The sequence below is a fragment of the Megalops cyprinoides genome, chromosome 5 (genome assembly GCF_013368585.1).
Source record: "Megalops cyprinoides isolate fMegCyp1 chromosome 5, fMegCyp1.pri, whole genome shotgun sequence".
Lineage (NCBI taxonomy): Eukaryota > Metazoa > Chordata > Actinopteri > Elopiformes > Megalopidae > Megalops > Megalops cyprinoides.
In genome coordinates, this window is record NC_050587.1 from 10,871,109 (window position 1) to 10,893,148 (window position 22,040).

The 22,040-nt window shown below is 43.5% G+C and overlaps 1 protein-coding gene across 3 annotated transcripts in view; it reads right to left on the reverse strand.

Moving 5' to 3' along the window:
- The window catches only part of LOC118777620 (WD repeat-containing protein 7), a 162,226-nt gene extending 140,908 nt beyond the window's left edge, over positions 1-21,318 (reverse strand). For 2 of the 3 annotated variants that reach the window (XM_036528717.1, XM_036528719.1), the window contains exons 1-10: positions 14,905-15,063; positions 14,212-14,318; positions 13,472-13,550; positions 13,212-13,386; positions 11,704-11,780; positions 11,216-11,335; positions 10,507-10,652; positions 9,986-10,088; positions 4,716-4,863; positions 1,401-1,649 (exon numbers count right to left, since the gene is read on the reverse strand). In XM_036528717.1, coding sequence (XP_036384610.1) covers positions 1,401-1,649; positions 4,716-4,863; positions 9,986-10,088; positions 10,507-10,652; positions 11,216-11,335; positions 11,704-11,780; positions 13,212-13,386; positions 13,472-13,550; positions 14,212-14,318; positions 14,905-15,063 — 1,363 coding nt within the window. Of the gene's footprint in view, positions 1-1,400; positions 1,650-4,715; positions 4,864-9,985; positions 10,089-10,506; positions 10,653-11,215; positions 11,336-11,703; positions 11,781-13,211; positions 13,387-13,471; positions 13,551-14,211; positions 14,319-14,904; positions 15,077-21,177 lie in introns of those variants that run through there. The other variant, XM_036528716.1, reaches the window with a different exon arrangement.
- Between the last annotated feature and the right edge of the window lie 722 nt (positions 21,319-22,040).

Genomic DNA, 22,040 nt, shown 5'->3' on the forward strand with positions numbered 1-22,040 from the left:
TTGACACAGGAGGGATAAGTGGGTGGCTGATATACCAGCAACAAGTCTGTTTATTTCTAAACTCTGTATAAGCCTTCAATGCATGAGCATCTGTTATCAAAACAAATTTCAACCTACTGCACTGTACCTACTATAGTAACAATACAGAACAATCTATTCTTTCAAGTCTCTCAAAGGGTAATATTTAATGAAGCAATAAAGTGGTATGCATTTCTCTGTTCTTCATTATGAGTAGATGGGATAAATATTTGGCTTACTCCCAGAGCATGAAGCCATTTTAAACCTGAGTGCTCACCACACATCAGCTTGGATGGAGAGGAAGGCAGTTATTTAGCCAGTTAACTTGGGGAGTTATGAAATGGAAGGACTGAAAGGACCGGAAGGGGAATTTAGCAGAGACACTGGGGAACCCCCTATGCTGGTGGTGATACATAACCACGGTGAGTCAGAATGTCAATCTAAAGTCTCATCCGAACAACATGGCCTCCAGCACCACAGTGTCCCCATCACTGCACTGGGGCAATGTTCTTTTTGCATTGCATAGAGGGAAGACCTCCCCCTACTGGCCAACCAATGGTATTCCCACCCACAAGAGTACATTACATTACATTACATAATTGTCCTTTAGCAGAAGCTCTTGCTCAGAGTGACATACATCGGTCATAATTCTACAATGTTATCCATTTACACAGCTGGATGTTTACTGAGGCAATGTTGGGTTACGTACCTTGCCCAAGGGTATAGCAGCAGCACCCCAGCGGGGAACTGAACCGGCAACCTTTCGGTTATGAGTCGTGCTCCTTACCACAATGCTACACTGCCGCCCCCTAGTACAACTAAAAACTACCTGTTACCATTAAGCAAACAATTGTTCAAACATCTACCCCTGTAGGAATGATTCTTTTGGGTGGCAGTGTAGCATAGTGGTAAGGAGCAGGGCTCGTAACCGAAAGGCTGCTGGTTCGATTCCCCACTCGGGCATCGTCACTGTACCCTTGGGCCAGGTACTTAACCCACAGTTGCCTCAGTAAATATCCAGCCGTATAAACGGATAACATGTAAAAATTGTAACCTCCGTCAGTCGCTCTGGATAAGACCGCCTGCTAAAGGACAATAATGTAACGTTCTGTAATGATTTTTGCAGTTGTTTTGATGTACCGTACAGTCAGCCAATTTCCGCGCGTTCAGTGGGCACGTTCATTAAATAGGCTGTTCGACCAATGGAATTTCAAGCAACACGAACATATTTAAACACTACCTGTTACCGTTAAGCAAGCAATTTTTCAAACTCCTACTCCCGTGGAGAATGATTTTTTGGCTGTAGTTCTGACGAGTGGTTAGCCGATCTCGGCGCATGCGGCGGACGCGTCGCCCCTCTGACCCAGGCCCCGCCCGCTCACCTCTACGCAGCATGTGCTCGCCCTGCAGCAGCTGCACGATGGCGGTCTGCGTGGCGGGCACCAGCACGATGCTGCCGTCCTCGCGGCCGCACACCAGCCGGCCCTGCGACGGGATGTACACGCTGGCCGTCACCTTGATGGGCTCGTCCGAGCCCGCCGCCGCGCTCAGCTGGTCGATGATGCCCGCCGGCAGGGGCGTCAGCTTGTCGAACGCCTCCTGGAGGCTGATGGTGGAGGAGACCTGAAGCTCTGGCGGAGCGGCATGGGGGGAAGGGAGAGAGAGAGAGAGAGAGAGAGAGAGAGAGAGCGAGAGAGAGAGAGAGAGAGAGAGAGAGAGAGAGAGAGAGAGAAGCGTCAGACAGACACCCCAGCACTTACAAAAGCATCAGGGACACGTTCTTCATAACACATATGTTGAATATTCAAACAGTACTTTTGAGACACACACATTCTAGAACAAGTCCTGTTGCACATGGTCATATTAAGATACTTAACTATGTACATACAATATTCACATACACGCAAATAGATACACAGACAAGATATATATACACAAAACATATTCTCATATCACAAAAATTACACTTTTTACAGTTATTAAAACATCTACATAAATACTTCAATATTTTGTATTGAACTAATAAAACTATTTTTGTTTACAAATCTTTCAATGCAAGGCTTTAGATCTGGTCTTGTCTTAAGAGAAAATGAGCCCATTTCAATGCAAATGGTACATTTCACAAACACACCTCATTCAAAAAGGACTGCAAATTTATGGGCAAAAGAGGATTTCATTGTGGTGACCTAGGATTACATTTTCTAGTTGAAAAATATTAGCTCAAGTAACGCCTTGTAGCTGATTCAGTTCAGCGAGGACCTGTGCAAGTATGTTAAGATGTTAAGATAAATAAGCAAGTATGCTGAGCAAATAACTGGGATTGTAGTGCCTATACTGCATTTCAGGCCATTAAATCTTAAAAAGCTGTCTCTAAATTATCTTCTCATAAAGAGGAAACTCATCAGTTGCATTTCTAATCTTGCTGGTAGAACATTTTTCCTTTAAGGATGTTACTGCATGGCCGAACAGTAGGAAATGAGTTGCAAATTGTGCTTTTTCATCATGCTGGCAGATTAAAGGCATTTATGTCCATTAATCCTACAATGTTGAGTGAAATCACTCTCAGAGCACCGGTGCAGTGGCATTATGCACTACGTATGGAAGCTACACTAATATCACAGAATCTGTGAGAACACAGACGTGGTGTTGAAACTTAACTGGTCTTTCTGACCATTATGAGACATAGGTCTACAAATGGATCTGTTTTTATTTTTGTTTTTTTACCTCAGTGAACACCCAGCTTTTACTGAAGATATTCCGGTATCTCACAATTGAATAATCACATGACGCTGGCATGATCACTAAGTGGCATCTCATCCAACCTCATTGACTGCGCATTCAGTTAAGTGTCCAGTCAGTCACAAACCATAGTTCCGTTTTCCAAACATTGAAAGGAAATCAAACGGAGTTCATGAAACAAAATTTCAGCCTCGTTCATCATATTCAAAACAGCTGACGTTCCATAGTTCTCCCAGGATTAACAGAGAGAGAACTGTCAGTCCAGACTTCAGCATTACTATAGCAACTATCCTACAGATTCACTGCACCTCAGGCAGAGAAAAACAGCCAATTCCCATAATACTGAACTGGGAATCCAGCCTAAAGAAAAGGTGAAACATGTGTCTCTTACTCCCCCTAGTGGAAAACAAAATCATATCATCAAAACAGCTGAGCACACAATTTTTGAAACTGTCAATGTATTGAGTATTTCAGTTCAAAATACTCAATGGATTGGATGGATTTGAACTCAATGGACTGAGTTTTTTGTTAATTAAAAAGAAATACCTTTTTTGTTAATTAAAAAGAAATACCCTGCTCGGATTCAAATTCTATGAGCTTGATTTGTACGCCATTACGGTCACTCGTTATGAAAGCTCTCCATCAAGGATAGGAAGCCAATGGCCCATGGGTCTAATGTGAATTTTTATTCATTACTAAATTTCATAATTCATGACCCTTCAGTATGATTTTCCAAAATAAGAATTCATATGGAAATACTCCTTTAAAAATGTTTACATTATTTTAGTCATTTTTGAGTAGCGTTGTAAAAATGAGAATAATTTGTCTTTCGGGGTGACCATGCAATAATGTTCATTCTGAAAACCATTTGTAACAGGGTAACTGAAGACCCCACCAGAACTGGGGTCTGATATATTTCAATCCACTCACTTCAAGGTATTTAAATTCAGTTCATAAACTGAAAAATCACTTCTTCTTGTATGAAGAGTTTTCATTCACATCTTAAACTGACTAAATAGAAAGGGAAATGTCCCCAACTCTGCACCCCACCTCCCCATCAAATTGAAAGTAAAGCAGTCATTTTCAGCATGCATTTACAATTATGTCATCTTTTCTTAGCAAGAATCTACCATGTCAATTCTTCATTAATTCACTGAATTTTGTTGGAAGGGCAATATGTTTCTCAATGAGAATGACCAAATAGCCTGCAATGTATTTGGTCATACATCGAGACTCAAGCGAATATCTCACTACGAAAAGCAGTCAGTGCATGGAACTGAATCTATCCAGACCTTCCCACAATGCCTGCAGGTGGAGGAATAGAGCTTCTTCCTGCAGTGGTGGACAGCGGCTGGAGGCAGAGGAGTACAGCTCTTACCTACTGTTGCAGACAGTGGTTACAGGCAGAGGAGCAGACCTCTAGCCTGCTGTGGTAGACAGTAGTTACAGGTGTAGGAGTACAGCTCTTACCTGCTATCTTTGTTAGCAGCTACAGATAGTGTGCTTTGACGGTTAGCAGTGGCAGGGAGAGGAATACAGCTCTTACCTGCTTTGACGGTTAGCAGTGGCAGGGAGAGGAATACAGCTCTTACCTGCTATCTTTGTTAGCAGCTACAGATAGTGTGCTTTGACGGTTAGCAGTGGCAGGGAGAGGAATACAGCTCTTACCTGCTATCTTTGTTAGCAGCTACAGATAGTGTGCTTTGACGGTTAGCAGTGGCAGGGAGAGGAATACAGCTCTTACCTGCTTTGACGGTTAGCAGTGGCAGGGAGAGGAATACAGCTCTTACCTGCTTTGACAGTTAGCAGTGGCAGGGAGAGGAATACAGCTCTTACCTGCTATCTTTGTTAGCAGCTACAGATAGTGTGCTTTGACGGTTAGCAGTGGCAGGGAGAGGAATACAGCTCTTACCTGCTTTGACGGTTAGCAGTGGCAGGGAGAGGAATACAGCTCTTACCTGCCGTGGTGGACAGCGGCTGCAGGGGTGAGGTGTCGGGGATGCTCCACAGGGTGAGCCGCCCGCCCGAGTCGCCCTGCACCAGCAGCTTGTGGAAGGGCTCCCGTCGCCCGTAGAAGAAGCGGGTCACCGGGGGACAGATGAGCAGCTGGAACACAACCAGAGCACCCCGGCGGTCACGCATCTGAACACGTGCCGTTCGAGCCCGCTGCGGTACGCAGCGCCCCTGGCACTGAGAGCTGCCTTCTTATCATCATCATTACCACTGCGCGGAACATCACACAGCCCCATCGTCTGCAGTGTTTACCCACCGATCACTGCCTGGAGCGCTCACTGTGCCAAGTTATTTATGGATTCAAAGTAACTGATAAATCAGTCCATGGTTAAGTTTTATCATGACATAGTCTGCATCTGAAAAGGCCTTAAATACTCAGTATCAGAGTAGTGCTAACTGGCTATGCTGATTTGAGTTTTGAAAATGCATTATACTGGTTTTCTGAAACTACACCTGCCACTAAGACTGTTTTCACTGAAGTATTTACCAGCAGAATGCTTCGATACTGCTTGATTTTCAAATATAAAGGTCATCTTAAACAGCCCACAGCTGTTTACAGCTTAACACATCTCGTCTGGGGACCAGCAATGCATAACACACTTGAAATTATCTACGGGGCTCCAAAAGTATGCGATCCTGATAATTAAACTGAACATCACCACTGTGATTAGAAAGCAATCGCATCTTGCACGATCGAGTTCTGGTGACGACCGCAAACACTGAAAACGATGGGGGAATTCGGACAGGTCACAGAGGATCAGCTGTAGCCCTAGGCGGACGGAATTCCACAGGTTTTTAACTCAATGACATCTTAGACCTCAGATCTACATAAGTTTAGGCAGTGGGAAAGAGAAGCTGTCCTTCCCCTTTGTGTACAGGCCTGGATGATGATGATAAAAAAATGCTAACATTAATGGCAATGATGAAAGCAGAGGAAAGCATAAGGTCGATCTACTAACTAAAGTAAGTCTATAAACCCATCTATCTATTCAGGCGCTACCATAGCCCTGCAAGAGGCAAAAAACATGTAAACCCTCTGTTTACATGGAATTAATAAGGACTGGAGGAGGGGGTATTAGAAGCACCGACAGCAAATTGTTTGCAGCAGTCTAACTCTTTTAGGCGTGTGTGAAATACTTAAAACAGAAGATTGCCTGTAATTGTGACTAACGTCTTTTAAAGAACTGTTATATCACAAAATGCCCTGAAAATATGAAATGACTGTGACAGTCCTCACCATACAAACGATGTATTTTAACAAAAATTCATATGTTCAGGATAGTCGATAATATATTAAGAGAATTAATAATATATCAAGAGAAAGACATCTAGGTATCAGTTTCATGTCCGTGGCTAATTATCGCTATTTATTTATGTGTCATACTTGCACCTGACTGCTAGCAAGATGGATTTTTGTTTTTTAACTTATCAAGTCCTGCCATACATGACACATTGGAACACACACTACCAATCATACGGTCTAAACCCATCACCTGATCCGAGGTCAGTTTACCTGCCAGACCCCAACCATTCTGTTCATACTGTTCCAGGATCAGTGCATTGGGACACATAACCTTGCCACGTGATGACCTAGTTTTCCGGGAAGAGGTCTGTTTCCTTAAATTCTAAGAATAACGTGGTGAAATGGAGTCAGATGGATCCGTGTTCCAGTTGAGAGGCCCAGTGGACAGGTGGCCGTCTGACATGTTGCCACTGTCGACAGGTAAATTACCCCAGACGCAGCCAATTAGATTCTCAGGTTCTGTCCTCAGCATAATAGGGATGGCAGCTAGCGGTGAGCTGCTCTGGAACAGTGGCTGAGGACATACAGGAGCTCACCAGCGTCATTCAGACTCTGTGTGCTGCCGTGGTGGTTCTGTATTCTTCTACTGTTGAAGGCACACGATATCTGTTACCCACGTGAGTGTTTAGAGGGGGCATAAATTGCTCATCAAGAACACAAATGCGAAAGGGGTCTGACGTGATCTCTTGTTAAACAGATGTGGACTGGAGGCCGCACCCCAAACTTCGCACGCTAACATAAGAAAACACTGTTAAAGTCTTCCATGCTTCCTGGAAGCTCCTTATTTTTACATGCAAAACCCTCACACAGAACTCTTCTGAGCCTAGAATCTAGCTGCCCTGCAAAAGGTAAGGCAAACTGGCCTTTCGAACCCAGGTCTTCAGAGAGTAGCATCACAAAGGCTCAAACAAAACAGACCTGGATTCAATCAAGACACAACCAACCTGCCAATCACAGCCCACAAAGATGGTCACATCTGACGCATCTTCATTTTAATCGGTCACTTCAAGGATAACCCTACATTCGCACTTTTACTTTCTCCTGATTGGCAGGCAAGTCAAAGGTCTGTTCTAGTCCTTAAAGGGTCAGAATAAAGCAGGAGCCTATATAGAATATCAAACAGATATTAATCCCAAACAGAGGGATGTTTTTGGGGGAGGCGGCCCAAAGAGTGTAGGTTTTGGTACAGGGCACCTCAGCACCCCCAGATGCATTATGGGAACGGAGAGTAGGGGGACAAGCAGTGAGAAGCCACACAAACACACAGGCTACACTAATTCCACACTTCTTCCACTGACCAAATCCACCTACAGTAAACACACCTCTTAAGTCCCCTCCAGTCATGTTCATCAATTACATCATAATGACATGTAGGTGTACTATACCATGTAGTATAAACACATTTACGTATCAGTATATTTACTAAACATACGTAGTTATGCTTCTTAAAGTTCACTTCTTACATTTCACCACTTTCTTGTCATGATCTCCGTTCAATTAAACGTAAAAATTCCAAACGTCCGCGTGAACTCAGTTCTTTGGATTACAATCACACTTTAGAGTATGTATTTGCATAATTAAAGCAAACAGACAAGCACAACAAAATTATGATTGTTCTGAAAAACTATGCCTGCGTACGGCTATTTTCAACAAGACCTTTGTTAATGTAGTATTTTCACTGCTGTACCAGCTTTTCTCCATCTTGTATGTCCTTGCCACAATTTTGTGGGATCAAAGAGGTTTCCATTCAGTACTGTGCATCAAGTGTAGTGGAACGCCTTAACGTTTGGTAGCAAATAGCTGGAACACTATTGCAAAGCAGCCTGGGGACTTTGCATGCGCTTTCACATACAGTAAATGAACATAAATGGGAGGGAAAATGGCTTTCACTTTTAAAGCGTTTAGTTGGAAGTAGCATGAAACTAGGTGAACCAAAGTGAGGAGAGAGATCTGGCTGTCAGACAGCGACGTAGAGACGCACTCACGGCAGGTAACTCTCAGGGACATCAGCATGTTCGGCAAGTTTCAGATGGTAGCTTCCCTGGGGTTTGAAACAAACACTCCACTCTGATTGGCTCAGACAAGGGGCATCTGAGCCAATCAAAAGTAAGAGTGTGGGCATAAAGGAGTGTTCATCAAACAAAAACCATTTAAATCTTTTTTTTTTTTTTTACCTGACGGGATGATAAAGGGACATAAATTTTGGAATCAAATTTATAAAACCACTCTTTGATCCACCTGGTTTTGGACATCTTGAAAGTACAAGCCAGAAAAAACAGCCAAACATGATCACATGCTGGCATAACAAAAAATGCATCATCTTTCTAGCCCTGTGGCTATTATTGCTGCTCGTTTCGGTCCAGTAATTCCCTACTGCCGTGGCATTTAAACCCGATTCTCAAGTCACTGCCGTGAGAGCTCCACCTGCTGGCCGTGGAGTGCGTCTCTCCAAAGCTGTCCGCTGCGCTTACTGGTGCCTCTAGAGGCCGGTGAAGAAATAGCAGCTCTGGTGCGTTCTCATTTTCGGGGAAGCGCTCCGGCCACCCGCACACTGTGTCTGCCCCCTCACCGCCCTCCTCTATCTGAGGGGGGCACTCCGCACAAAGAGGCAGCGAGGGTGGGGGAGGGGGAGGGTCACAGAGGACGGAGTGCAAGGAACAAAAACAACAAAAAAAATACAGACAGCAAATTAATCAACAGAAACCCCCAAATTACAAATTAACAGAGCCACTGACGGTCAACTAGTATCTTTGTCAAATCAAATAACACCATTCAGAGCAGTATTTCCTGAAGTGGTCACCAGCGGAAGCAAAGTTAAACGGACTACCAAAACCAGTTGGCGTGAGGCTCAAGCCCACCTTCAGGGCTGTATTTCAGGAGAGACTGGTTTGGAGGGGTAATGGTAAGAAACACATTTAACCGACTATACTTGATCCTCTTCAAATGTTAAAACAAACCTTTAATAATAAAAAGCAGGGTCAAAAAATACAAACATAATTCACTGATCCACGCCACCCTGCCATGTGACTATGGCAGTAGGGTACAGTCTTACAAAGGTCCCAGTTGACTTGGACCACGCCACTGCAAACTACAAAATCGCCAGAGCAGTGCTATAAGGCTGGAGGTAACTTTTTACTTTCTTTGAGCACGTCCAGACTCTTGCATGGATCTTCCACTTACTGTCTTTTATATACCTCCCACTACAAGAACCACTGCTACAATCACTGTCCAAATGCCTACTGGCATGACCGGCCTCACCATTCAGAACAGAAAAGCTCATCTGATGCCAATTAGCACCGTACACTCCCTCAAAGAAGGGAGAGGTGGATCCACAAACTGCATGGTTTCCAAGCTGTGCTTATTACACAGCATGCAAGCTGGTGTCTGTTTGGCAGTAACTACAGTTTCAGCTGCATTGCTGAAATCCTGCTTTCTTACACCCCTCATCCATTTCACATTGGAAAAGAGAACAATGAACATAAATGTAGGACTGTGGTCAGTTACTGTTTGGACTGATTCTGGGTATAGTATAGTATAGTTTTTTTTTCCATTTAAAACACAGTAGATGCTATTCATTAAAGTTTTACCTTTACCAGCCACAGTTAATCGAATACCTGGATACTTGTTAATATCTGTTTCATTTATGACATGCTTGTCAACATACAACCCTTTCAACTGCTGATATATTTAGGGCTACTCAAGATGTGGCGATACCTGAATTCCGGCAGAAGCAGCGCATGAAAATATCTAGCTTTGAAATTTTAACAGAGCACAGACATTTTTCACTTCTTAACCACATTAAAGCGTTACGCTACACAGACTACACAGAGTTTCAGACTTGCAGCCATGATATGCTGACATGCACACAGGGAGATGTAAAGGAAGTGGTGTGAGGAGTGTGGGAAGAGTGACCTGTTTGTCTGCGCGGTCGGCGATGCTGTAGACCACCGGGGGGACGGAGCCCTCCGCGGTCTTGCCGACGTCGCTCCGGAAGTGCTCGCTGGCTGGGAGGCAGCTGAAAGACAGAGACGCACCAGGGTCACTCGCTGCGGGCTAGCTCCGTCCCCGGGCCTCTCTTACGGGGGGCCGTGACGGAGGAAGCCCATCAGAACAAACTCACAAACAGTGCAGCAATCCCAGATGCCCCAGTCCTCAACTCCTGACCTATCGTGTTATCGTGAGGGTTACGCAGCTATTCTACCCCCACGGCCTTCTGGGATATTGCTTTGTTTGTTTGTATGGGTTGCATGGTGCATGCTGATGTGATGTTTGGGTTTGTTCAATGGTGTGCCCCTGTATCTGTGTCTGTTTGTGTCTGGGGGCCTGTGGGCCAAGGCTGTGGGTTTAACTGCAAAGAATCTATGCATATCTACATGTGCATGCGCATATCTGCTTAAGCACGCATCCATACGTCCATTTAAAGCACTTCTCACCTGGCGGGCAGCTTGTAGATGTAGCTGCAGCCGTCCTCGGTCCAGATGATGACCTTGTCGGCTGCAATGAAGTCTCCTCCAGTCCAGGCCTGGTCATTTTCACTGGGCACGGAGCACAGTAAGGAGTAATCACCTGCATCGAACACCTGGGACAACAACACACGCAGCCAGAACAAAAGTCAGAGGTGTACCAGGCACTATCACAGCAAAGCTCGAGTCCCCTCCTCTTCAGCTTAATAAATGGAAGGCAAATGTATAAAAATGTCTGTTCCTAACTGTAAGGTTACTGCTCCAAAGGGACAATGCCCTAGAAGGAGCAGAGGGGCCTGTACCCAGCCTTTTACAGAAAGCAGCAAACGGACAGGCTCAGCTATGGCAGTATTGGGAAATTCACGACAGAATGTTCAGTGGTGCTTTGAGCCACGCTCTCTTACCCCATTTCTACAGCTTGTACATTTCCTTCATCATGTCAAACAACTTGAATCTAATCTAAGCAACATGTATTTGCTCTGATACTGCCAAAAAAAAAACCCTCGGTTATGAACATGGCCAGGAAACAGACACTTTAAACTTCATGGCAAAAAAGGCAATGATAACTGAATAAATTCTACTGCTGATGGTTAATCCAGAGCACTTGTGCTGATAGATTAGGATGGCCTGCAGAGGGTGCTGTGTGTCCCAGAGGCCTCGGGCCCCCCCTCATACGCACCCTCCAGTACTTGGAGCAGACGACCAGCAGGGACAGCTGTGTGAAGGTGCAGAAGGAGATGCTCTGGCAGCCCTGGCAGTAGATGGGCTTTGATTCCTCCTCAAAGACGGGCTCCGTGTCCTGCAAGGCAACCCACACACTGACCTGAGCACCGGCCTACCGTGATAGCACCTCACTGTCACGACAACTCAACACAGCTAAACATGCTGTCACGACAATGGCACACTGCTGCGACTTAGTGAGCTGTCACAGCTAAACACAAGCTGTCACGGCACAGCACCACAGTGTCTAAGCTCTGTACCCTGTTCTCACACTCTCAGAAGAGTAAAGTCATCATTTAATAAATCAACACCCAACCACAACTCTGACAAAGGTTCAGGCTCTGGATGAGACATATGTCTGAAAGTTAAGCACGTAACAAAGGGAACTTTTTTTCCCTCTTAATAAAAACAACAATACTGTTTTTCAGGGCAATGATCAGACTATACCTGCATTCTGCTAACATCAGCTGTGATGATCCACACTTTCAATATCCCAGTGACTGACACCGCAACCACTGTGTCCTCTGAAAAAAATAATAAACACACGTAAAACACCTTCTTTTCAGCTCTGACTGAAAGCACTGATAAAAAAGCCTATTTTCCACAATGAAGAAAAGCTACAATCACTGTTTTTTTTAATTACAGTTCAAGCACTGTGTCTAAAACAAATTGAACATGCCTATCAACTGGCAATACTGTTACTCTAATGCTCTGAAGAACACAAAGAATGCTTTCAACGTGCTTAATTTCTACAAGTGAGTTTGAAGGCCAAACTGTTTGCCAGGAGTATGAATTCATCAGTTGTGTGCAAGTCACAAGAAACAGAGAAAAAGACAGCGTATTGATGCAACTCTGAATTCAAGCAATAAATGACCGTGTATGGATGCATCTGAACCGGCAATCTGTATTACACCTGTAAGTGAAGTAGCAGAGTGTGGTAGCTCAGCAAATATAGATGGAAAAAATATTGGGATGCCCCATTTATTATTTTTTTTTCATATATGTGGCATTTACACATGGAAATACCTGTCATTATGTGCGTGCACATGATCTCCTAAGAGTATACGTATTTGCATGTATATGTCTACAAATGCATGCATATGCGTATATGTTGGCTGGTATAGGTATATATGTATGGATGCCGGCCTTATTGTGTGGTCAACTATAAACACATGTATATCAAGGGCTAATTCTTATTCTTATTTCAAGTTTTATTATTATTATTATTATTGGCATGATGATACACATTATTATTATTACTATAAACATTGTTGTTAATATGTCTTGTAAGTTCTGGAAAGTATGTATTTCTGTACTTTTGTTCACTCATTTCTTTTTCATTTACAAATACAAAACAAATGATCATAAAAGTCTACTGTTGTTGCAAGGTACCTTAATACTGTCATTTATTCGATCTTATCAAAGTCCTCTGGAATATATAATAAGTATCTGAAAATCTAACCCAGTGGAAGTGGGCACATTGAGTATCCACCAGGTAGAAAGCCCTTGCTAGGATTATCGACAAATGAATACACCACCGGCCCAGACATTGCCCTGGATTACACCCCTTTGTGTCCTTCAAAAGGGAAAGATGAGAGAATTTGCTGGCTGAGTGAATAATGTAATGCTCTTAAGAGCCTGGTCAGAGAGGAGGAGAAGTTAAATTTACAAAAGAAAGTCTTACTCCTGAAAAGAAGAAGATATGTTACTGGCAGGAATTCCATTTTTTTTCCCTCCTTTTATATCACCAATGATGACACATCAAAAGACCAGACGTGAGAGGGAGTATGTGTGAGAGAGAGACAGAGAGAGAGAGATCACTTCATCTCCAAGCCACAGCGCTGTGCCTCCAGAGGGGCTTAGAGGCGCTTATCCTAAGTTCCCACAAAGCCTGAGATTTTCCTCCCTCACTCTGGGAGGCGTGGCCCTGGGGGGGGGGGTCAAGCGCTACTGACCTTGGGTGCGGTGCGAGCGAATTATGCTCATGGAGCTAATCCAGTCGGGCGAGATCTTGGACACCAGCGAGTAGAGCACCTCCAGGCTGGTGGCGTCCACCACCAGGATCTCCGGGTAGTGGCCGTTGCAGAGGAGCCGGCCCTCGCGCTGGGTACCGATGGTGAACTGGTAGAACTGGGACGGGCGGGAAAACGGACAGGTTGAGCGTGCCGGTCGCATGCTAGCGGGGAAGTTAAGATGGGTTTATTGCTTAGCATACCTGTATCCCCGTGTGAGCGCAGGCGAGCTTGGTGAATTCGATGCATCGCCCGTCGCTGACGTCCCACAGACACATCTCCCTGTAGACGAAAAGGGTTTGAGAATTACCTTCACAGAGGCTGAGGACTGCATAATGTTAAATATGGTTAGTTATAACTGAATTAGGGTTAATGTTAAATATTAGGTTTTGAATAGTGTTATGCTCACACTCACTGGTCTGGGAGTGCTGTTAGCCTGGTCTGACACTTATGCGCTATTGTGCTGTAACTCGCTCTGGATAAGAGCGTCCACTAAACGAATGTAATGTAATTTAATGGCTGCTGCTCCACATGAGAGAGTATTCAGACCAGAGCCACAACGCGGTGTAACACATAGTACATTGTTTAAGCCAAACGGCATGAGGACTTAGCACCTTCAACAAGCATACTCAACACACAGATAAAACCACAAACAACTTTATTTAGGCTTAATAGATGCTTCCATTCCATTTCTATGTCACATAGTAGCTAGTGAACTGGGTCAGAAATATTAATTATATACTGAGCTACAGCTGAGCATTACGCAATAATCACAGAGGAACAAATGGGGAAACAACAGCTTTCTTATAAGTTACGTAGCCTTATGGCCTGAGACACCTTGGCAGTGCCACCCAATTGTGCAATGTCATTATCATGTGTCACGCCCCACTTTTCACAATCCCTGCAATGCATGATATTTCCCCCGGGGCGGCGCTGCACTCACCCACTCTCCGAGGCACTGACAATGTACTGCTTGTCACTGCCAGCACTGGCCTTGGACAGACACGTGATGGAGGAAGTGTGGCCGAACAGGAGGGCCCGAGGATTTATCTAAAAACACAATGGAACACGGCCAGGTGTGAAACGCAGGACAACTCTTCACATAAGCAAGAACACAGCTTACAGATCCAAAGTAATTTTCAGAGTGTAAAAGTGGAAAAAAAAAAGCAATTGAGCGCTCCGCTCAAGAGCAGCAAAGTAGCCTATAGATTAGGGAACCTGAAGATTTAAGGTTTAAATCCAATGTGGGGTATTGTGGGTATATCCTTGAACAAGGGACTTAATTTGACATGCTTCACAAAAATACCCAACTGTATGAATGGATAATATATAAGCTACTTGTGTTGCCCTGCATTATGGATGTCTGCATGAACGGTTCTTTTTTTAAGCTCTTAACAGAACACAGAGTGTTTTTCACTTCTTCTGAACTAAATGAAAGTGCTGTTACAGATACCCTACACTTACGTTTGCATAAGCTACAAAGGGTTTGCATTCTGAGGCATTTCAGCCATTTTCGCCATGCAAAACCAGACCCTGTGACCAACTGCGTTTCTACTGATTTTATTTTAAAAAATGTGCCCTTATCGTAGCAACAGACGCCCCCCCCCCCATCCCAGCATGCATCACTACCCCTAACCTCCAGGTCAGGCGTCATGTCCCACAGGCAGATCTGCCCATCGTGGCAGCCCGTGATGATGGTGGCCAGGTCGTCCATCACCAGGAGGCTGGAGATGCAGTGTGTGGGCGCGTGGCGGCCCCACAGCACTATGGGTAACACCAGGCTGTTTCCAGACATGCTCTCTCTTGAACTGCAGGAGACAAAGGGACATGTATGGAATGCTGCTGTAACCCAGGGGCAGCAGGAGAAGCTGTTTTGATGTAAAGGCTTTGGATTCAAATTCCAGGCAGGATACCATGATAATGAATTTGTCTGTACAATAGTCTTCATCACAAAATGTACTGATCTTTACTAAGACAATGTCCTGTCAATTTTAGACATAAAGAGCCAGCACAAAAACACTACACACACTACATAACATACTGAATATTCATGTCAATTTGAGTTAATGAATACTTATTTATGTATTCGATACCTTTCTATATAACACTATGAAGTAATGGTTAATTCCCGAATTGGATTTTTTTCTTCATGTTAAAATAAATGCTTCATTACCAGATTACAACAATTAAAAGATGTGTTATTTTCACATCACAAATAAAAACAGTGCATCAACTACTTAAATTCAACTTTGACAGTAGCCTCCAATATTACGTTCCTTTCACATGCACAAAAGGAAGCAAACACATCTTTTGTGGCTTTCAAAATATACATTTTGTAAAACACATTTTGCAAGCCGCTGAATGCTGCTCTAGTCATCATGTTTCTGCTCCGCTTCGATGGCTCCAAAATGGGTTTCTGTTTGCCCTTTTTACGCACACTTCACTGACTCCACCTGGTGACTTGCGATCCGAGCGATCCTGTGACACTCTGCGAGGAGAATCAACTCCGGAGTGTTTCAGGTCGTTCTGAGGTCACACGGGAGATAATCACTTTAAATTTCTTTTACGGGACCACGCTCTTAAGAGTGACCAATGGACAAGGCACTACAACAATGAGTGCGGTCAAAGTCCTGCCAGCAAGTCAACACACACACACACACACACACAGAGTCAGCGTCTGTGCTGACTTTGAGATAAGCAATCACTCCCACAATATTCACACTTTTAATCAGACGATAGAGTGGAGAGGAGCAGAGAGCGCTATGAAAGCCGCTATGACAGTTTGTTCCTGGAGAGAGAAGTGGAACGGCCGATTTGTTACACTCTGTGCTGTGTACAGAGGCGCGGCGCATCAATACTACTCGTCCGCCATTTACATTTAGGCGGGGCGGTATTGGCAAATTAAAGTAAAGCACAATCAATTACGTACTGTACTATATCGCCTCAAAAAATCTTTATAAAAATCCATGCAGCTGTGGGGGGTGATGGCTAAAAATAGCAGGGGTACACAGTAAAGCACAGCCCCTTTGATATCTCTGGGGCAAAACAAGCTGGACCCACATAAACTCAAGCAAAGCAGTGACTACAGCACAGCCTCTTCAATCAAACTGCAACATGCTTCATCCATAACTCTGAGATGACGCTGTTCGTTAATATTTTTTTTATGTAATTCAGTGACCGCCAGACAAACAATGGCGTAGTGACAAAATGTAGGCCTAACACTTGCTTAAATTTCAGTACAAATAAGCAGGAACTGACTGGGTTGAACAGGGGCCTGAGTTTTACATGCCTATCAAAAAGAGCAGAAGGCGTGTTTTTTGATGAGGAGCCAAAGGGGACGGAGAGCAGCCGGGATTTCCTTTCGCCCGGCGGCTGACGGATTGCTCCCAACAGGTCAGGAAAACAAATAGAAGGGGAATGCTGGATCTGAAGGGCACTTTCCCCTCTGGCACAGATGCCTGACCATTAAAAAGCAATGGTTTTCATTATCTACCACTGCTGCCAGTGGGGGCCAATGCTTTTCACTCACGAACATACTGCAGAAAATTAGGCTCACTGGGGACATTCACATGAATTGACACACTCTTATTCTAATCCAAATTTATGTACAGACAACAGTCTTTCAAAATACCCCTGCGTTATTTTACAAGTGTGATGAGCGTGGCTAGAGTGAATGATTGATGGTTTAACCTACAGAAAGGTGCTCACCATCACCATACAGGGATATATCTCAAGGAGGAGAAGGGGCAATGCATGACAAGTGTACTAATACATGTGCCATCTTTCTGATCTATATGTTTGAACTGCGGTGACCCCATCCAAGTCAGACTGTCAGGCTCTCCTTGACAACTCCTCATCTCACTGGCTACCTTTGGCATCAGTTTGAGCTGTCTGCCACTCTGGATGAGAAATGCAACCAATCGAACAGTCAAAAATATCACTGTCGCGCCACTTCCCCCTCATTTCATTGTTTTAGCTTTCGACCAAAGAGGTAGGTCTGTGAACAGCCAAGGACCACGTGCACATTCAAAACCGCTCCCTTCTCTCCTCGTCGACACTGATCTCTGATCGGTGCTCACCAAGTGCGCAATACAACGTTCTGCCTGCAAACCAAGGTAGGTCTACATCTCTGTTCTACATCTGCTGTTCTCGTCGCCATTTCAAAAAGAGGAGCTTTCCTTTTATTCCTTCGTATCGTTCAAACTTTCATTCTTTTCCGAGGAGCCCCACTGCTGTCCCTTCAATCTCTTATTCAGGTCTTTCTTCCTTCCACAATACACATTCAGTCCACTCCCTCCCTCCCTCAGTTTCAGTTCTCTTCAACATCCACCATCCAATGGATATCAATATTTGAGCTCATTTCTCCCCAGAACTCTCTTTCAAACCTCCTCCTGATTCCATCCTTCCTTCCGTCCAGGGTTGCTCTCTGGAAAAATGGACTCCAAGCCAAAATGTTCAAATGTCATGAACCAGGCATCAGTTAGTCTTCTACATCTAGAACTTTGCTTGCTTTGGGTTTCATTTTCAAATTGGCTACATATTCAATTTTTCCTGAGAATATTCTCATTTCAAGCCACAATCGGATGTGTTAAATGATTGTTCATTGTTTCTTGTTTCATTTATTATCGGTTCATCATTTTCCCAGAAAAGAATTTTAGATTCCCTTGAACCACCATTCCACCATCCTTTTAATTTAATGGACTCCATGCTCAATGTTTCACATGTATCAGCCTTCCCAAGGCCTGCACCTGTTGATAGTATTCATCTACCTTGTTTGTCCTGTATGTACAGTGCCTCCATTAACACAAAACTAACCAAGAACCTAACCTTAAAGGAATACAGCAGAACATTTGCATGTAAATCAGGTATATGACACTCCTTACAGTCTATCATTGCATCTGATATCATCCACAAAAATGAGTTCAATCCCTCTATGACTGGTAAAATGGAAACTCCTAAGCTAAGTTCTTTTAGGGAGCACCATAACAAAAGACAGTATGAACCTGTGGCGAGAAACATTATGTAATCCACCTATTGATTTGTCTATTCCATGGAATTAGGGCTAATGGATTAGCCGAATTGATTGTTTCAGAACTCCTGTGCATGTGAAGCCAATCTTCACATGAACAGTGGGTTTGGTGTCGCTTTGATGGTTTTCATGATTCAACATGAAGAAATATTTAAATATGGAGGGAGAAAGTAGAATAAGTAGCCCCCCTTTTCAACTAAACACAAGCAGCCTTTTCTTAAGACTGTCATATCCCTGTGTCTTAGCGATGACAGTCTGGGAAGCAGTGAGAGCTGTCATATTAAACAGAAAGATTCATTATACTTGTCAACTAACACAAATGACTGAGAAGTCTGCCTATCTATGACAAGTCTGACAGTAGTCTCTCTGTCAACTCTTTCAGTCTGCATTGTCTGCAATCCATGCTTCACAACATAAAAACACGATCCTTAATAACATGGCCAATTACAATCAGATATCAAAGAGATCAGAAAACAAACACGCCTGAGAAAATAAAAGGACACCATTCCCAGGCAATGACGGATCATGTCACAGCTTCTGGCCCATTCAAAAGAGGAACAGCGCACTGCAACACATTCAAGATCATGAGTCTTCCGCCGCAGCCTTTAAAACGATAAACAACCAGCAACAAACACGAAGGCTAACTCATACCAAGAGCTCCAGAAGTAATTTCACAGACCACAAATATCAAATCAAGTGAGGACCGTTAGATAAATGAACAACACTTTCCCAGAAGGCGAGTTCAGGCTACATAAAGAAGTGTGTCACCCAGTACGGTACCTGATGTGTTGCCGCCTTTTCATGGCAAACCTGAGTTTCCGAAACACCCCCTTCATCTTCACAATGTGTGTCAGCCTCATTTTTGTCAGCTCTTCAAGTTTTTCAACCCAAGACCAAAGCTGGGAAAGTGGTTCACAAAGAGCACAAAGACGTTCCTGCTGCTGCTGCTGCTGCTGCTGCTATAAACTGGTCACAGCCACAGAGCCGCCGCCAAACTCCCATGCCAACCTAATCACAGGCTTTCAGTAAAATCAATGTGCTCATGTTAAAACAACCGGAATGAAAGCTGAGGCAGTTGATCTGCACAGAAACGGGTTGCTTCACAGTCTGAGCATTGACTAGAACTGTCTACCACAAGCTCTCCATGTTGACTCTGTTGGTCCGGCTTTGGGAATCACACCCACGAAATGAAATGTATAATGTGCTCCTTGTTAACCGTGTACCGTATACACTACTCCATTTGCCATGTTACTAATGTACCACATAACATATGTGTGCCACTACACAGTCAGTTATGAGAGTGGAACAAGAATTTACTATTTAATGAAATTTAACAGTATCCATTAATCCTTAAATAGTAAAATGTGTAATCAAAGAACATAGCAGTTACAGAGTGACGGACAGCAGATATAACTTTACAGTGAACTAAAGTAAGTGTCCACTTAAAATAATATTTATTTCATCAGTATAACTAATTGTTCAACTCCCTTGAATAGAGGAAATGACTGGCATGCTATTCTCTGCTCAGGTGCAGGACAATATGTGATGAGTAAAGTTTTGAAATATCAAACCCTGTGATGTCCAGCATGAACAATCGATTTCACAATAGGGCTCTGATGTAGCTCGCTCCACAACAAGCGATTGCTCTGATATTGAGAAGCTTACATGGAATAATCCACATCTGGGCAATTTTGCTTCCAAAACATATTATCACATTCCAGAAGTACTACAGCTAAATGATTTGAAATCAACTGGATTATAGACAGCTAGCGACATTGTTTCAAAAAAGCAATTTAGGAATCGCATCTCTGTTTAAGCTGAGTGGACCAGGTAGACTATCCGGTTTGTTTACCGGAGAAAACCAGATGGCTGCGCGCTGCAGGGCAAACACAACCATACGCTTGCTAACATACTGTAGCAAGCTGGCTAACTGTTAGCTAATGTCCCACTGGACCAGGCAGGAGGCAACCAGGTTGGGAGAGGAATGCAGTGACGAGGTAACAGTCTGGCCGAGGTCCCTAACTTTTATGTCAAAATTGTTAAAACCACACCATCAAGCTAGTTAAAATGCCCAAGATAGCGCTGTATTAATTACCATTCCAACCGAAGAAGAAACATATGGAGCGTTAGCTAGCAACGATCCCCACTATTTTCCATATCATTTAGCTAGCAACATTTTTGCTACAATTCCTCTAGGCCAGTGTTTCTCAAACCTCTCCTGGAGTACCCCTTGTCCTGCATGTTTTAGATCTCTCCCTGCTCCAACACAGCTGATTCAAATGATCAACTCGTTATGAACTCCTGAAGCTGCTTAATAACAAACTGATCATTTGAATCAGCTGTGTTGGAGCAGGGAGAGATGTAAAACATGCAGGACAAGGGGTACTCCAGGAGAGGTTTGAGAAACACTGCTCTAGGCAACCAACGTCAGGTAGCAGGTTGAGCACTATGAATTAGCAAGTGGTCAGAGGAAGCCCCTTCAGCTGATCTCCATTCTGTGACTTTTGAGACTATTAATGACGGGAGTCTGGAAAGCTAGCAAGCCACCCATTTAAATAGCTAGTTAACTGACTGGCCGTATCAACAAACATGCAATAGCAGCAAGACAGCTATTTGCAATGACAATGTTCCAACTGATGGGTCAGTTCAATGTCTGAACAAAATGCATCATGACAAAACTACGAACTAGACGCTGTATTCAATGCCAGGTCACCCGATCAACTTTAATTTGAATATTTTTACACAAATTAAGTTAGACATAATTTCATCATCATAAATAAATGCACCTGCATTGTCGCAGCTCGTTTCCGGGTTAGCAGTTAGCTAGCCCGCTAACTAGCTGGCTAATTGAAAACAAATAAAAATTGTCTGGACACTTACCAGTGACAGATACTATTGGTGCATGTCCTTTATTTTGAGCTGTTTCGTTAGGGTATGTCTAGGAAGACTGAGGGGTAAAACAATTCAGTTTGGTCTTGTGTTTATTACCCTCTGCAGTCTCTCTCCGGTCAGCTGATTCCTCAACAGCTTTACGGAAACACCGTCGTAAAGACAAACTGTGGTAAAAAGTAAGTGCCTCGTTATGGCAGGCATGTTTGTTGTGGCGATTAAAACCACTGTGCTGTACATTCAGAGGTATATGCATAGCCACAGATGATTTACACTCACTGTGACTCTCTTTAGATAATAAATGATCCGCTTTTTCATTATGTCTTTTCATTTTTGCGAATTAAGCTTCAAATGACAGAAAAAAACATGAGCAAAACTATTTTAAAATATCAATAACAAATTAGCTAAATAAATTGTTCCTGCCAATTAACAAACAAAACAATCTTTTTTTGAGAAAAACCCATTTTCATTATGAAATGACTCTGCTCATATTATGATACTCATCTATCTGAAGTGGAGAAGAAATATTACCCTGCCATTAAATATTTATATGTGATCAGTTGCAAGATTATGTGTCAGTCTTTGTGGTATGACAGCCTACTGTGGAGGTGTTTTCATTTTGGAAGCTACACTAGTTTTGGTACCCCCATAAACAATCTTCTTCACATGTCATGGGTGGAACTGGATGAGTTTGAGTCAGAGTTCAGGGTTTTTAGCGTTGTTATACAATAGTGTTCAGTGCTACATTTTGTCAAGACAAACACAAAAGGGAAAGATATACAATAATCATTAATGGAGATTTATAAATGATAAACTTACAATGTGCCTATAATTTTGGTATGAAAAGGACAAGA